Source organism: Miniopterus schreibersii (assembly GCF_964146895.1).
Source record: "Miniopterus schreibersii genome assembly, chromosome: 1".
NCBI classification, from domain to species: Eukaryota; Metazoa; Chordata; class Mammalia; order Chiroptera; family Miniopteridae; genus Miniopterus; species Miniopterus schreibersii.
In genome coordinates, this window is record NC_138101.1 from 4,016,936 (window position 1) to 4,035,169 (window position 18,234).

Genomic DNA, 18,234 nt, shown 5'->3' on the forward strand with positions numbered 1-18,234 from the left:
CTCTCTCATCAATGTCTCCATCTCTCTACCCATCTCCTCTAAAAATCAATAAAAGCATATCTTTTAAAAAAAGGGACAGAGAAACATACACAGGGGGTGTGGATGATGGAGGCAGAGATTAGAGCGATGCAGCTACAAGCCAAGGAAAGCTGAACACCTCCAACCAGCGAGAAGGGCGTGGACGGGTCCTTCCCTCAGCCTCCAGAAGGAGCCAACCCTGCCCACGCCTTGGTTTTGTACTTCTAGCTTCCAGAGGTAGGAAAGAATACATTTCTATTGTTATAAACCTGTGATTTTCAACCTTTTTCATCTCATGGCACATGTAAACTAACTGCTAAAATTCTGTGGCGCACCAAAAATATATTTTTTGCCGATCTTAAAATAAAACAGGTATAATTTTGATTAATTCCTACCGACCGCTATTGTGTCGGCTGTTGTCATTTTTTTTATTTGGCAATCTAAGGGAAAATCTAAGGGTTTTGGCCAAAGCACACTTCTCCCTTCCATAGGCCAACAGCGTGAGTTTCCTGAGGAGAGAGGCCCAGCCTCTGCTCTGTGACTTGCCCCTCACTCAGAGGGGACCCGCGGGAAGGGACCCCGGTCAGCCGTACCTGGATGAACGGGAAGAGGAGCCCCACGGCGAAGTTGGAGAGCCAGTTGACGGTGCCCGCCACGATGAAGGCCGCCGGCCGCTGGGACTGCTGGAAGAACTCGCCGGTCAGGACGAAGGGGATGCCGCCTGCAGCCAGGTAGGGGGCAGAATTAATCACCCCAGAAGGAGGCCGTGCAGCTTCACCCCACACGGCAGGGGAGGCGCCCTGGGGAGAGCCACTCTGCCCCCGCGAGCGACGGCCTCGGAGGGGGCGCTGGAGGCGCAGCCTGGGACTCCTAGCGGCATAAAAGTGTCCTTGACCTGCCTCATCCCACCAAGGGCTTCGTCACCCTCTCGGCTCCCCAAATGCCCTCTGAACCAAGCTGCCCGCCCCAGCTCAAGACTACATGTGTCAGTTTTTCCTTCTTTAGGTCGAGAGTAGGAGGGGGGATGGAGAGAAACGTCAATGTGAGAGACGCATCGGTTGGTTGCCTCCTGCATGCGCCCCAACCGGGCTTCCAGTGCGAACATTTCACATGACCACACTCATCCTCGAGGTCAACCAACGTCACAGCCAGGACCAACTCGAGCCTGTGCCTCTCCAGAGCTTTCACCTTATCACCCCACTCTGCTGCCGTAAGCCTTGGACTCCACACATCAAAAATGACTCGGAGCAGACGGGCCCACACCGCCAACTGACTGTGAGCCCCCTCCCCCGGGCAGGCAGCCCCCAACCCCCGTCTGCCTGGCATCTTTGGCACATAGTAGGCACTCCATCAATATTTCTTACTTGAACGAAACACTCAAAATCTGATTTTGAAAAGATTTGATGTGCTGTTTCCTACAAAGAAAGTGGACTCTCCACATCTTTAAGCTACCTGCCAAGGTGCGTAAGAGCAGTGGTCACCAGAAATGGGCTGAGAGCAGCCCGTAGGTCACGGGTGCCCAGGTTGCCGTGTCACACGGAGAAATGGGCTGAGAGCAGCCCGTAGGTCACGGGTGCCCAGGTTGCCGTGTCACACGGAGAAATGTGCTGAGAGCAGCCCGTAGGTCACGGGTGCCCAGGTTGCCGTGTCACACGGAGAAATGTGCTGAGAGCAGCCCGTAGGTCACGGGTGCCCAGGCTGCCGCGCCTGGAAGCGTCAGCATCACACCCAGCTGGGCGCGCAGCTCAGGTCAGGCCAGGCTTGAAAGCGGCTCGCCTGGCGCTGGCTGTGGGGCCCGGGGTGAGCACCTTCTCCTTTCGTGTCTCGGTTTCTCCATCTGTAAAACGGAGACCAATCACACAGGCTTTTGGTGAGAGTCACAGGACTTAATACGTGACACAGAGTGGACACTTGATAAAATGAACTGTTATTTAGATATGAGGAAAGAGGTGAGGAAGTGAGGGAGACGGGGGGTGGGGAGAAAGAGAGAGAGACGTGCCCCAAAGTACACAGTAAGAGATGGAGCCAAGTAGGTTTGGGTCTTGAGCTTATGCTTATTTTCAAAACACCAAGTTGGACCCTGGCCGGGTAGCTCAGTTGGGTAGAGCATCGTCTCGATACAACTAGGATACAGGTTTGATGCCCGGCCAGGGCACATATAAGAAGCAACCAATGGTGTATAAATAAGTGGACCAACAAACCAATGCCTGCCTGTCTGTCTGTCTGTCTGTCTCTTTCTCTCTCTCAAATCAATTAAGAAACAAAACCAAGCCAGCAAGTATGAGAATGGTTCTCCACCAGGAGTGCTTCTGTCAGGAGGCATTTTTGGTTCTCACTCTAAAAGGAGATGCCACTGGCAGCTCGTGGGGAGAGCCCGGGGATGCTGTTCAACATTGTACAATGTACAGGATTATCTGGCCCCAATTACCACCAGGAGTGCTGAGGGTGAGAAGCCCTGTTCTAGAATTTTCTCCAGCAAGGTGCGTCCTATATTGAAATCTGCCTTAATAAGGAAGGAAGTTAGAGCTCACCCAGCACCTTCTGTGCCAGGCACGGTGAGTGCTGCTCAACAGGCCCCGGTGGATAACAAGGTGGAGGCTGTTGGTCCCAGGTAGCAGCTGGGGAAAGTTAAGTGACTTTCCGGGGATGTCACAGGAACAGGAGTGGCCCCCTGCTCTGACCCACGCCCAGGCCTCTCCCTGGGTGCCATGTGGCAGGGGCGAGTTCCCTACTCTTTCCTGAACGTAAAAGAGGGGAGTGACTGCTGGATCCCCATCTGACGGTCTTTGGAGATCTGCCAGCCTCGGGTCCCTGCAGTGATGCTGGTTTGCAGGAATCTGGTCCCAGGGCCCGTGCTTTGCCATCTCAGCAAACAGAGCATTTCAGAGCATGTGGCTCCACAATGAAGATGTGACTCAGAGACTGAGGCAGGGCCTGCTGAGAGCCTCGCCTGGGGCCCCCTGCCTCCAGCCAGGGCTTTCAGGAGGGTGGGAGGGACTCGGCCCAGCCCTTGCTCTGATACTAACTGTGATATGTGGGGCCAATTACTTACTCTCTGAGCCCCAGTTTCCTTATCTGTGAAACTGGTGCACTGACCCAACAGGATGATGGATGTTAAAGTGGCTACTTATTACTGTTGTATTATTACTACTACTGTTATTATTATTATTATTTTATTTAAAGACTCATCTCAGAGCAGCTCTCCGAGGACATCTGGGGCACACAGGCTCCAGTCTGTTATCCACACAGCAGCCAACGCTATCATTTGAAATAGAAGTCAGGTTAGGACAGTACTCGGAGTAACCCATCGACGGCTTCCCACTGCCCCTGGGCTGAACAGCTACACTCACAACGGTTGCAGGGTGGGCTTCCTCCCCACTCTCTGACTTGAGCTCCCTTCTGCCCTGCTTGTCTCCCACCAGCCACATGCCTCCCCGCTCGTCCTAGAACCTCACCCACGCCCCTGTCCCTCGTCACAGGTGCTTGTGGAGCTCCTAAAACACAGCCAGTCTGAGCCAAGATGTGTGCTAAGTGTAACCTGTACACCGATTCCAAGGATGTCCTATAAAAAAGAAATTTAAAGTACCCATGAACACACCTAGTATAATGATTACATGCAAAAATGGTCGTTTTGGATATAGGACTGAACACAGTATCTTATTAAAAGGAATTTTGCCTGCCTCTTTTTTACTTTTTGAATGTGGCTACCTACCAGAACATCTAGAATTCTGCATGTGACTTGAATTATATTTCTAGTGGGCAGCCTGTCATAGACTGTGCTAGGTGGGTTCTGGGCTCAGCTCTTCCCTCTGCCTGGGAGGGTCCCCTTGGTGGCTGAGGCTGTGCCTGACTTGGTGTAGATCTTTGTTCAAGCATCACCTGCACCAGGAGGCCTTTTCCTTACAATCTCAGTTAAAGTGCGCCCCCTACTGTTCTGTCCTGTCTCTCTTCATCTCCTTATGTTGGTCCCCTCTCCCCATGGGACTTACAATGACCTGGCTTTATATTTATATAACTTGTGGCCATGCCTAACTCCCTCTCTAAGAGCATAAGCTCTGTGGGGGGGGCTCCCAACATCTGGGTCACAGCTGGGCACAGAGCAGGACCTCACAGATGCTAGAAATACAGGAATGAACAAAACAGATAAAAATCTTTCAGAAAGAAAAAAGCCACACTCTTTTGCCCCTTCCCTGTCCTGAGTGGTGATGAGAGCTGGGAGGCTTCCTGATCCAGGACCTTTATTTTCAATCACTGCGACTACGTCTGTGAAGACCTTGTTTCTAAACGAGGTCACATTCTGAGGTTCCAGGTAGACATGAACCTTGGGGGGACACTATGCACAGCCCACCGTAGCTTAGAGCACAAACACTGCCATCCCATTGACTTCAGGGCCCTCTGCCCGGTGTGGCCTCCTGGAGCCTCACCTCCCTCCCCTGTAAACTGGGAACATGCCACTCTGCCTAGAGGGGATCCTGTGAGGGACAAGGGACAGAGCTTGGGTGGAGTACCCAGCACAGAACCTGAAGTGCCAGCTAGATACAAAACTGCTCACCCTATCGCCACTGCCATCATTACTGCGACCTGAGGGCCTGTGCGGGGCAGCGAGCGGTCGGCGCCCCGCCTGGAAGCTCACCTGCCTCAGGCGTCTGGGCAGTCACGGAGCTGGCCGCTAAGTCTGGGAGCTCCCACAGACAGGAAAGTGGTCTGGGCTGGACTGGCTGCTTAGGAACCACCCAGAAAATGTGTTAAAACACCATTGCTGTTGCCTCCGCAGCAGCCTGGGTGGGACACAGTGGCACGGGGTGTGTGTGACCACAGAAGGGGGCTTCTGAAGTGCAGCCACCCGGCTGGAATCAGAACTCCTAGTCTGGCCCAGCCTCTCATTTCACTGATGGGGACACTGAGACCCAGAATGGGACAAGGACTTGCTGCAGATCTTGACATACTTGCCATGAGGTTCCAAGACCATCCATAGGCCATCTCTCTTGAGCCCCACAACCTTCCTGGGGGTTACCTGGGGCAGTGGGGTGGGGTGACCCCTTGTTCGGGCTGGGAATTAGGGCTCAGAGAAGTGACCCATGAAGGTCATGCGGTCAGCTGAAGATCAATTCACCCAAAGCCAAAGATGACAAATGCATTCAGAGGGAAACTCATGACTCAGAGACGCCCAACCTGTGGATGTGCAAGGTCCCCTGGCTCCCGGAGCCTTTGCTCCCAAGACTCCGTTCCCTAAACACAGGAATCAAATAAAGTAAGATAAGTGTGTTGACATATCCTTGCCATCCCAACCCTGTTGCTGGTTATGTGAATCTCTGGAACCAGGTGAATTTGGAGAGGGAGGACGACGCTAGTCTATTGTGGATGTGAACACACTTTATGCCACTCAGCTATGCCTCCCGGCCCCCAGCAGCCTCTGCTAAGACCACAGGGAACCCAGACAGAACTAAAAGAGGAAAATTCTTCAAAATCCTTCACTTCTGCAGATAAAACGGACAACACAGAAATTTATAAAAGCCGTTACAACCATTCTTTTCTGAACAAAATTCTGTACATTCTTGATAGATAGTCAAAAGAAAGAAGACAAATTCAGCAAATTGTTTTTCTCTATGATCTGTTTCAGCAACCTGACCATTCAGTATTGTTGACTTTGGATGAATTAACTTGCAGTAAATTGTTTTGCTTTCTGCACAGCCAATAGGTGAAGGGATGGACTGGGGGAAGTTAGCGTCATATGTTGAGACCGTCAAAACAATGAGGGTCTCTTGACATTTCCCTCTAGCCTGCCTTCCCATTGTAATTTGTCTGATTATCAAACACCCCTCAAATTATCCCAGCTGGAGTGTGCCATATGTTCCCACTGGGAACCCTGACCCCAACTGTTACTTAAGATGGCTCCCCTGAGGACAGAGACTGTGTGGGGTGTATGTGTGCATGTGTGTGTGTGTGTGCACCATTGTATCCCTAGGCATAGAAGGATGCCTGATCCATGTAATTATATGGATACCTGCACTCAATAGTTATTTGTGAGGTGAGTGAATAAATGAATGCATGACATATATTCCTCTCTAAAATGAGAGTCCATAATTGTCACCCCTTTGCCTACTCTATGGTTATAACTTCTGGGGAGACTGTAAAATAGCCACAGTTCTTTGCAGCCCCTCACATAAGAAGTAAAGTCTCTTTCTCCACCCCCTTCAGTCTGGGCTGGACTTGTGATTTGTTTTGGCCAAAAGAATGAAGCAAAAGTGGCCTTGAGTTTCAGGCCTGAGCTTCAGGAGGTTTTGCACACTTCTTCTCTTGCAGCTTTGTCACCATCATGTAAACAAGCCCAGGCTAGCCTGATGAGTGGTGGAAAATATGCGGCTAGGTCACCCCGCTCGATGACATATCAGTGGTTGAGGCCACCTTGGCCTAGCTGGCACCCAGCCAAATGCAGACATGAGTTGAGATCAGCAGAGCCCACAACACTACCATGTTGATCCATAGACTTGGGAGCAATAATATATGGTCATTGTTTAATCCGCTAGGTTTGGGGGTTATTTGTTACGCAGTGATAGCTAACTAATACAAAAGCCTTAACTATCTCCTTGAATTCACACTTGCTAAACCTCTCCCATCTTCCATGTTTTACCTCCAATTTACTCCCTACACTATGGACTTTTTAAACACCGGTCTGATGTCACGTTCCAGCCTAAAATTCTTTAGAGGTGGCTGACCTCCATGAGGACAAAGTCCAGTTATTTCAGCCTGCAAGGCCATGGTTATCTGGAATTGCTTTCCCTGCATCTTTGATACCATTGTAATTAGCTAGTTATTAATAAGAGGAAGAAGACAGAGGGGATGGTCAGGCATTATAGGCATGTCATTTGGGCCGCTTCACCAAACTCGTGTGTCTGGCTCACAGCTCCCACAGCTATGAATTGTTGCTGGGTTGTTGTATGTTATCACTAATGTGTCTTTGGGCAGCATATTGCCCACCATCTGTGGGATGGAAATGAAGGCAGTCACTGAACTCAAATGGCTGGGAACTCTCTCTTCCCCCTCCATTCCCAATCAGGAATGGGCCCCCTCCCCGAGCCCCCGACTTCCAGTGAAAAGCCCCACCGTGGTGGTGCTGTGGGGCCCTGGGCCACCTGGTGGAGGGGGAGGGGAGTGCCTCACCTGGGCCGCTGCAGAAGGACGCAATGATGGCCAGGATGCAGACGATGCTCAGGTAAGGGATCCAGGGGGCCTGGTCCTGTGCAAGAGCAGCAAGGGGCAGATGAGGAGTCAGGGGAGGTGAGGACCTGGGTTCCCACCCCAGCTCCTCCTTCATCCATCTACGTGCCTCAGACAGGTTGCTTTATACCTCTGAGCCCCAGTTTCAGCGTCTGGAAAATGGTGATAATGACAACCCCTATGCCATTCCAGCTGCCTGTTTTATAGACACCAGGAGCAGCGAGGTTGACTGGCTTGCGAAAAGTTTTGTGGCAAGAAAGTGGGACAGCCGGGATTCCCACCCAGGCAGTCTGACCCTAGAGCCCCTGCTGCTACCACCAGCCAATGATGTGACAACTGTGCAAGTGCCTCCTTCAGAGCCGGACGTCTTAGGACTCATCTGGTGCAATCTCTTCTATTCCATAGATGGGTAAACAGAGGCTCAGTGAAGGGATTCATCTCACCCAAGATCGCACAGCTCATCAGGTCTTTCGTCTCCCAGGCCAGGGACCAATCACAAAACCCTCCTCCTCAGCAGCTTCACACCCCCGGGGAAGCCACATTGCAAGAGGTGTCTGCAGACAGTGCCACCTTCCCAGGCCAAAGGCCCTGGCACTGAAGCCGGAAGCCAGCTCCAAGCTGACTTCCTCAGGGGGCGACAGGCATGTGCTCTCACCTGCAGTGTCAGCGTGACGGTGAGGATCCCAAAGAAGAGGGTCATCAGCCCAAAGCCGCCAATGAGGAGGGGTCTCCGCCCCAGGTGCTCGATGACCAAGCCCTAGGTCAGGGTCAGAGAGAGCCCATTACCACTCTCCTTCCAGCAGCAAGGAAGGGGGGCGCGGGGCTGGGAACCTGCACGGGGTCGTGGTTAAAGGGTGGCTTTGACCTGGGACAGGCCGGTGACTTTCTCCACAGCCACACCTGACAGGCAACAATCTTTATGGGAGAGGAGGAAAGAAGAAAGCCACAGTTCTTGAGCACCTGCCATGCGCTCACTCAGTCACCTTTCCTCTGAGTCTCCCTAGTTAGGGGCATGGGCTTATCTGCTGGGAAGTCTGGAAGAGGGGCTGAAAGGAGGGGTTGTCGTAGCCCTCACCCCCTTTGGAGTCATGCTCTCTCTACTCCTCTATCGCCCATGGTGTAGATTTTAGAGGGATGACTCCCAAGGCGGGGGCCCAGGGGCGGGCGTGGGCAGAGAAGGTCCTGCAGTTTTCTGCTCTGCCTGGGCCTCAGTTTCACTCTGGGGTGATCCCAGCAAGTCCAGGTGACTGCAGCCCTGGAAGCCGTGCCCCAGCCCACTTCCTGCGGCTGTGGGACTGTCACTGATCTCCATTCGCAGCCCCTGTATCTGCCTTTCTGTTGGGCCAGGGCAGGGCTCTTCACTGAACTCCTTCAAATGCCCATGACCCTGAAGAACAGTGATTGTAGCCAAGTTACAGAGACAGGCCGCCCTGGGTCTTATATCCTGGGTCTCCCACTTTCCAGATGGGTGACCTCTGGCATGGGACTTCCCTTCCCAGAGCCCCGGGCCCCTGCCTGTACAAGGAGGGCTGAACGCCTGCCAGCAAGGCTGTCTGGAGGGCACGTGTGTGTTAAATGAGAGACTGTGTTCAACACACACTCTAGACTACGTCAGGTGCCAACACAGACCCTGTAGTTTCCCATCATTTTCTTTCCAGACTGTGCTGTTCTGCTGATCAATGTAAAAAATTAACGATAATGACTGGGGCGGGGTGGTGGTGGTGGCTGTATTCGTAACCCAAGACAAGAATTTTATAAAACTTCCAGACTGTGGAATATTGAAGGACTTCCCCTCTAATAAAAAGACTGTGAATGTTTGGAGAAGGAGACCAAACGCCAGTCTCAACACTTTCATGGAACCCGTTTTTAAAAGCATCTTGTTAAAATGCCCCGTTAAGAGCAAGGAGCAAAATTAAGTGTCCTGTTGAGACGGAGCCAGAAGTGTGGCTGGAAGCCCCCCTTTCGCAGGGGCGTCGCTCTTGCCTGCACGAACCAGGGGGCCAGAGTGCAGAGGAACCAACGACTCCGTCAAGAACCATGAAGTGACATCAAGAACAACGTCACTGTGACTCGAACCCTCTGCCCTTCCCTTTGGAGAGGAGCCCCATGGGGCACCGCGAGTGCTTTGCCCAGCATCGCAGGGCCAGGAAGGTGCAGAGCCGCAGGCCAATCGGTGCAGCCTCACTGCGAGATCCGGGCAGTTTCTGCTGGATTCTGCCCCCCACACATGTTTATTTTGCACCTTGGGGGTTAATAATGTCTTGGAGGCTGTGGCTCATTATTAAAGCCACCCTCTGTGTTACACGACTGGCTGGAGTGTCCTTTCTCTTTCCCTTTGCCTTGCAGCCACCTGCCTCTCTGGGCTGGGAAGATGGGAGCTTGTGGCCTAGACATTGCTGAGGTTATAGTCACAGGCCTTAGGCTCACAGGGACGCTGGCCTGGGTTCCCAGCGGATATGTCCCTCTTCAGAGGGGGCGCAGCAGCTCTGTCATTCGTGACAAGGTGAGAGTTCAAAGGAGGAAGTTTTTAGTTGTTTAAAGGAAGGCAATAGGGGAACAAAATAGAGAAGAAGATTCTCTAGCCCAGCCGGTGCGGCTCAGTGGTTGAGCGTCGACCCATGAACCAGGAGGTCACAGTTCATTCCTGGTCAGGGCACATGCCTGGGTTGTGGGCTCGATCCCCAGGAGGGGGCGTGCGGGAGGCAGCCGGTCGGCGCTTCTCTCTCATCATTTCTATCTTCCTATCCCTCTCCCTGCCTCTCTCTCTCTCGAAAAAAAATAGATAAACATTTTTTTAAAAAAAAGACTATTCCCTAGATGGGTGAAACGTCAGTGATGAACTACATGATAACCTCCTAAGATTCAGACACCTTTGGAGTGACAAAGAACACGCTCTGTTAGTGGGGAGCTGGGGTCCCTGCAGCCCTGCTCAATCTCCTGCGTTGTTCTCGGGAATAGCCCTCAGTTTGCTTACGGAGAAGATGGAAGCCAAAGTCTCAATGCCGCCGGTGCTCAGGGTGATGTAGGGGATCTTTTCCGGAGGGATCCCAGCTTTTCCAAAGATACTGTTGGTGTAGAACCAAATCTACAATGCAGGGAAGAAAGGGGAGGGAGTTGGGTCAGTGAGGGGCATCTGTTTCCTGAATTAAAATCAGGCACGTGGTGGTCTCCCAGATTCGCATCTAAATCCAGAGTCACAAGGTGGAGGTACATGGTGTGGCCGGCCACTTGTCTGCTCCCTTCTCCCACATTTCCCCACCTTCATTACTAACAGAACTCCTGCGTTACCAGGAGCGACACGCGCTCAGCACAGTGTGGCAATGCCCTATAAACAGAAATGTTAGTGGCACTAAGGAAGTCTCATCAAGGAGGTGTGATCCCATTTTATGCCCTTCCTCCTTTCTGCTGTCGGGATGATGAGTGTGACAGCTGGAGCTCCAGCAGCTCTCTTGGATCACGAGGTGACCTCAGGACAGCGCTGCTGCTAGCCCCTGTGGAAACTTTGTGGGGATTAGAAAGGTCCCTGTTCCACACGACACTTGACTACCAATCCACTGGAAAACTGTCATAATAAATCTACAACAGGTACAATGTGAATGACACTCCAGAAAGTTGTGCAGAGTTCAACCCGAATAACTAAAGCTTTGGCCCTGGGATGGAGCCACCTGTTCAGACGCTGGAGTAAGGAAGCTAAAAGGAGGCTGTGTCCTTACTGACTAGGGCGATTCTATAATTTACTAGTCAAACCTGAACACATTTGAGAGTGTTAATAATCATTCCAGGACTGCAGGCATCAATCAGAACTCTCCTGGGCAAACCAATATGTGTGGTCTTGGGGCTGCTGCGCCAGCCCCCCCGACGTCCTTCATGGGAGGCAGAAAACCTACATTATTTAGATCACGTGAGGCCAAACCTGACCTTAACAAGACACTCACAGGACATGAGAAATCACTGATTCCAAGTTTGGAGACCTGGCTTCTGGGTCCGATAAGAAGAGCTTACCCGCCTGCCCTACTCTTTACCCCAATCCATTGGTTCCATTGCTGAGGGTCTCTGGGGGCCTTTCACCCCCAGACAGCAGGCTTGTCCTCATACAAAGGCAGTTCTGACACCTGTGTTACTCCTAGCCTGGCAGGAGTTTAACAAATAAAACAAAAAAACAAACCCAAATAACCCAACTGAAAAATAGGCAAAGGACTTGAATAGACATTTTTTCCAAAAAAGACATGCAAGTGGCCAACACGTATATGAAAAGATGCTCAACATGACTAATCATCAAGAAAATACAAATCAGAACCTCAAGATAGTACCTCACACCTGGGAGGATGGCAATTACTTTTAAAAAACGAAAAACAAACGTTGGTGAGGGTGCGGGGAAATTGAAACCCTTGCATCGTGGTGGTAGGAATGGAAATTGGTGCAACCACTACGAAAAACGGTACAAAGGACCCTAAAAAAATTAAAACTAGAGCTACCGTATGACCCAGCAATCCCACTTCTGGGTATTTATCCAAAAGAGTTCAAAGCAGGCTCTCAAAGAGATATTAGGACTCTCATGTTCAATAAAACATCATTCACAATAGCCAAGATGTGGAAATAACCTAAATGCTCATCAGGGGGTGAATGGGTAAAAATGCAGTCCCCGCACACAATGGGAAATCATGGGCCTCAAAACGGCAAGAAATGCTGCCACATGTGACAACATGGATGAACCTGCAGGATGTCACCCTAAGTGAAACAACCAGCCGCAGAAGGACAGACACTGCCTGATCCCACTTATATGAAGTACACAAAATATGTACGTATGTATATGAAGCCTATGAGACTCGCGGAAGGGAGGTCATTGGGGGCAGAGGGCAACGGGAGCTTCTGTTCCATGGGTAGTTTCCGTAGCAGCATATGAATAAGTTCTCCCCGCCTCTGCACAGCACTGTGCCTGTGGTTGACGACACTGTACTGAACACTCGGACATTTTCCAAGAGGGCAGCTCTCACAATAAAAGAACCCAGGAAAGGCGAGCAACACGAAGGGCGCCCAGTTTGAAGCGGGGCCTCACCCCTGCTGACTCGGGGAGCAGACAAGATGCTTTCCCCACCATAGGCTCATGCCTCGGGGCCTACAGACACACCCTAGGGGAATTTATAGTTATAAAGGGTATGCAAATCAGAAATTACACCCCAGCGGAGGAGAGAATTCCGCTTAGAAATGTCATGGTTCTCAACCAAAATGTCTCATTAAATACAGATTCCGTATGTGGCTGTTAGGCCTCCAAATCTGAGCTTTAAGAAACAGATATATTCTCTCTCTGCTGTCTCAGGACAGGGGTTGGGGGGGGGGCTTTGAGACCCTGGAGCGTGACCTTGACCTTGCAAAGAGGAGGCAACAGCAGGGCTGGTCCAAGGTCACACTCATTTTGTGCAAACGCAGGAGAGCTATTTCACCTGGGCTCTTTGGAAGGTCCCCTCTGAGCCCAGCCACACTCCTCCTGAGCCACGTGAGTGACCTCAGAGGGCACTGGGTGCCTCAGTGCAGTCTCCTCCACACACCCCTGCCAAGTGGTCGGCCGGCCGACTTGCACACCTTCCTGAGTGGGGAGCTTACCACCCACTGTTTCCAGAAGAAACGATAATGATAATGATCTGAAGCCAGCCTCCCTGTCTAATCTTGGAGCCTGCGGGAGAGAAGGGGTGGCTGAGCTCCTCAGGGGCTTGGGGAACTCCAGGGGAGGCCGCCTCTTCCCACTTCCCTGCCTGCGTCAGGCCAGCCGAGGAGCCTGACTGATTAAGCCTTGAGATTTTCTCAGGCTGAAGTCGCCCACTGAAGCCAGCCTGGCCACAGCACCTTTACTTAAATCACCTCAATATCTCTCCTGATGACCTCCTAATTGCCATTTGATGAAGAAATATGACTTTAAGCATTCTAGGGATCAGTAATGATAATGACAGGCAGCATTTATTAAGGGATAAATCTGCCAGCTGCTGCGCTGAACACTTTGCGTGGATTCTTTCAGTATTATGTTGTCCCATTTTACAGATGAGGAAACTGGGGATCGGAGTATGCGGTTTCTCAATGGCACAGGGCTGGCGGAGGTGGCAGAGCTGGGACTGGAACCCGGGCACCCAGGGCCCAAGCCCTGACCCCACCCCACCCCCGTCTCCCTCCGGGTCCTCAATGGTGCGGGACGCTCACCGCGTTGAGACCGCAGAGCTGGTAGCAGGCCATGGTGACGATCACAGTGATGACCTGCCAGCGGACGGAGGGAGTCCTCAGCAGCTCCAGCGCGGACACCAGCTGGATGTTCCTCTGCACGCGGCTCTCTGCCAGGACCTCCTCCACCTCTCGGGACACGTCCTCCTTGCCCAGGAATGTCCGGAAGGCTGCACACAGGGACAAGAGGGGCTTCAGCAGAGAACGGGTTGACTGTGTCTAACGCTGGGCCCCGCAGGGATGGCCCTATCGCCCAGACGCACACCTTGTCAGCGACAGAGCTGGCAGGGCTCGGAGACCATGAGTTTAAAAATAGAAAAATAGAGAAGCAAACCCTGCTCGTGTGGCTCAGCTGGCGGAGCATCGTCCCATGAACAGAAAGGGTGCTGCTTCGATTCCCAGGAGGGGGCGTGCGGGAGGCAGCCCATCGATGATTCTCTCGTCCATGTTTCTCTCTCTCTCCTCCCCCTCCCCCTCCAGTCCACTCTCTAAAAAAAAAATGGAACAAATATCCTTGGGTGAAGATGAACAACAACAAAAAGTAAGAAAAAAGGCCCAGAGCATGCAGTGACTTGCCCAAGGTCACCTCGTCGGCCAGGAGAAGAGTCGGGAGAGAACCAGGATTTCCTGATTGCCCCACAGCAAAGCTGAGCGTGCCCAAGGTTCAAGTCCCATCCCCACCACGGGGTGGATGAACAGTTTGCGATCATTCCTGTCTCATGTGGCTGCTGTAATAACTGCATGACTTATTTAACACACACTGAATTCACACACAGGAGGCGCTCTTTCAGTAAATAGCATCGAGCACCTCCAGGTGGCCCGCGTGCTCGTCCTCACTGGATGTGTCCGGCCGGAGGTCAGATCGCCACTGGGCCGGGATGCCTGGGAGTCAATTCTATCTTCGAAAGGAGGGCCCCAAAGTCCCCTTCCATGTAAACCCCTGAGGCACAGAAACCTTGGAAAATAATCTCAAAGAACTAATCCTCCCAGGAGTCAGACCAGCCCATGTGATTTATGCCTTTCCCATGCCAAACGCTGCAGATTTCCCGCCTTGGCGAGCCTGTCATTTTTTACCAGGTTCACTGCGCAAACCTCCATGGTGGGTGCAGGAAGGTGGGCTGGCTGATTAGCCCCCCGAGGTCATAACAATCAGACCACGCGAGAGACTTTTAAAGGGCAGGTTTGAATAGTCATCTTCCTACTGGGGAAGGTGGCTATGGTGACGGATCCCGGGGACAGTCCCTTGCAGTCGCCGTGGGCGTCATCCTTAAAAACACTGCTCTGAGCCACAGGGCATGAGAAACTGCTCTTCTTAAGTAGGAAAAAAAGCCATTAAACTTCAGATTCGCCAAGAAGCAAGCCCATGAAGCCTCCGGGTGTTATTTCCAGAGTGTACTAAAAACTGCTTCAGGAAGTCTCTTCTGTAGGCTGGGAGCTAACTAACACCTTTCCTGGCATTTATTATTAAAGATAAAGGGGAGAAGTCGCCAAATGAGTATTGTTTCCACATCAAGCACTAACCCGGTGATTTGCAACCTGTGTGCTGCAAGAATTTTAGCACATGCAGTATCTGACTATTTAATCAAGGGCACTGACCCCTCTTCCCTTAGATTGTCAAATAAAAAATGACAACAGCCAGCCCAACAATAGCCGTCCGGTGTGACTGAGTAAAATCATACCTATTTTTTTGTCAAATGGTTTATTATGTGGCCTTGTTCTGTTAACAGCTAACTGCTATAGGGCCCCTTTCTCCCAGGTTACCAACAGACTGGACAAGCGCCAAACATGGTGCAAGGCAGTGGAATGAGGTTTGTTTATGCTCAGAGGTTCCAGAGCGCCACGGTCAGAGTTCAAATCCAGCGCAGCTCTTCGCTCCGCTCTGATGTTGTCGGGCTACCCCATCCTGTCTTTTTGTCTTACAGTGGAAATAACAATGCGATCTATTTCCCACAGTTGTTGTGAGGGTTTAACCGTCTGATAATATAGGTGAAGTGCTTAGAATGACATAGTCCTCAGCACGGACGAGCTGCTCAGGGGCGTGTCCATCTCCCTGGAGCTGGCCTCCCCCCAAGGGCTGGACCCCCACCCCGTGCTCCAGGCTTCTCACCCCCTGCAGGACGCCCGGCACAGTAAATATCCATTGTTTGCTGGATGCCTGGGGTGAAATTAGCCCTTTTATTAGCACAGAAGCAAATTTTAATATTCTCTTTCAACCTAAGGCCATCATCTTTGTTCTTTTTCTAGAGAGCACATCTAATATTTACCATTTTTTGCAGCTCGCCCTCTCCCTCACTCCCTGCCGTGCTATGAAATACATCTTTCAAACCTTCCTGCCTGGCATTTACTGACACGCGCAGCCCCCTTCAACTGTATTGACTGATGTGTTTCCCAGGAGGTCCGCCCCTCTGGGGCCGAGGGTCAAGGGGCACCCGCCCCACCAGGAGAGAGCGCCGAGGGGCCGCCCTCTCCCAACACCCACAGCCAGGCTGCTTTGGGGACCCGTCCCCTCCCTCCTCAGCCAGTCTTTCTACTGCAGACCTGCCGCCATCTGACCATCAGCCTCCTTCCCTGAAGCCTGACTTCTAGACAGTTGCCTCCTCACGGGCCTCATGGGAAGTCCCCAGGCACTGCCCACTGAGGGTGGTGGGAGGAAGGTCACCCTCCTGTTCCAGTCCTTCTGTCACTTACTGGGTCCCCTGTGGGTTTCTGGGAGAAATAGGGCTCAAGTTGCACCCTACCCCCAAGCTTTGCAGATTGGGTGTATCCGGGCCCCTCTACTAAGAAAGATCTGTTGTTTCCATCATAGTTTCAAAGGCCTCTAGAAACCCAAACCGTGTCACCACACCCTGGGCAGGTCGCTTCACCCCTGGAAGCCTCAGTTTCTATATTTAAACAATGAAGGTAATGATAATGTTCTCTGCTTTCACATTGTAGAAATGCTGCAAACGAGAACAGGTGTCCGAACCACCCACTGCGAGACAAATATAGGCAAGTATTAATATTTCTTTATGCCATTATATTAAACAAGACTTTAAGTCTCAACTTTTTTCTTGGATATGGACAGTGGTGAAGTTTAGATTAGAGGGACAGGGTCAAGATTTTAAAAAAGACAGAGTTCTTGGTAGTAATGGCAGTAAATTATACTGGATGGATAGACAGATGATAGATAGATAGATGATAGATAGATAGATAGATAGATAGATAGATAGATAGATAGATAGATGATAGATGATAGATGCATGACAGATGATAGATGGATAGATAGATGATAGATGGATAGATAGATAGATAGATGATAGATGGATAGATAGATAGATGATAGATGGATAGATAGATGATAGATGGATGGATAGATAGATAGATGATAGATGGATAGATAGATAGATAGATAGATGATAGATGGATAGATAGATAGATGATAGATGGATAGATAGATGATAGATGGATGGATAGATAGATAGATAGATAGATAGATAGATAGATAGATAGATAGATAGATGATAGATGGATAGATGATAGATAGATGATAGATAGACAGACAGGTGAGGGTCCGAGGCTCAGGAAGGTTAAAAGACTTGCTCAGGGTCAGGCGGCAGGGCGGGAACTGCAGGCGGCGCTGGTTATTGCGGCCCCTCATGCTTACCCGCGACACTGTCAAGTGTGTCTCGTTTTGTAAAACTGAATGACCGGGAACGCGGGAGTTCCTGCTACGTTGTCTGCCTCTAGGCAGTGACTTTGCCGCTGGGGGCTCTGCAGAAAAGCCTGTGACTGAGGAGCTGGGCTTGCACCTGCCCCCACCTCGCCTCAGGGAATCAGGAGGGCGACCTAAGGTGACTCACAGCCACGGGGCCTCCTGCTTCTCTCTGGCAGGTGGGTCCTGCCTCCCTGGCTCAGGGCCCCAGCCCTGTGCTACTGTGAGGCTGGAGCTCACCCAGTGCTTGCACACTCCCTTTCCTCGTGAGTGACCGTTAGGGCAGGAGAACTGGGCAGTAAAGAAGAGACAAGGGCCCCGGCCAGTGCGGCTCAGCGGTAGAGCATTAGCCATGGACCCAAGGGGCGTGGGCTCGATTTCCGATTCCTGGCCCCGGTTGGGGTGCTTGCGGGAGGCAACCAGTCGATGCGCCTCTCTCACATCCATGTTTCTCTCTCTCTCGTCTCCCCTCCTTCCCCTCTAAGTAAAAAAAAATCCTGTGAGGAGTAACAAAAACCAAACGAACCCCCCAAAAACAAACAACAAAAAAGAAGAGAGAAGGAACACAGGGAGGGCCCCCTAGACCTAAGCCACCAAGAAACCTGCGCTCCCGCCATCTCCATGGCTGGGGCACGTGATGGAGACACCGCAGCCCAGACGGGAGCCGACCTGGGTCCTATCCTGCCCTGCCCTGGCCCTTTCAGGCTCTCAGCGTGACCCCGTGTCCCCTCCTGGGCCGCCCAAGGCAGGCTGCTGGGGAGGTGAAATGACTTAGGGTGTCCCGGGGCACCAGGGCCCCATACACCCTGCAGCGCGACCCCGTGGGGACGCTGGACCCGGGGGAAGGCCAAGGGCCCTACCTTTCTCGGCTCCCGCCTGGTCGTGCTTCTCAAACAGCAGGTAGCGGGGGCTCTCGGGGAAGAAGGGCAGACTCACCAGCTGGACCACGGCGGGGATGGTGATCACCCCAAACAGGTATGGCCAGGTGCTCTCCTGAAGGGGCGAGAGGGGCAGTGAATGGACGTGACTCCCAGGCATGACACAGCTCCAGCTCTGCGCCAGCGTGACCGCCACCAACAGGCCGAGGGAGGGATCGGACC

The 18,234-nt window shown here is 51.9% G+C and overlaps 1 protein-coding gene across 2 annotated transcripts in view; it reads right to left on the minus strand.

Annotated features, from left to right (window-relative positions):
* Positions 1-18,234, minus strand: part of SLC2A9 (solute carrier family 2 member 9) — a 61,158-nt gene that overhangs the window by 6,875 nt on the left and 36,049 nt on the right. For both annotated transcript variants that reach the window (XM_081124148.1, XM_081124147.1), the window contains 6 exons: positions 17,995-18,127; positions 13,426-13,613; positions 10,211-10,321; positions 7,892-7,993; positions 7,180-7,255; positions 612-739 (listed from right to left, as the gene is read on the minus strand). In XM_081124148.1, coding sequence (XP_080980274.1) covers positions 612-739; positions 7,180-7,255; positions 7,892-7,993; positions 10,211-10,321; positions 13,426-13,613; positions 17,995-18,127 — 738 coding nt within the window. The remainder of the gene's footprint in view (positions 1-611; positions 740-7,179; positions 7,256-7,891; positions 7,994-10,210; positions 10,322-13,425; positions 13,614-17,994; positions 18,128-18,234) is intronic.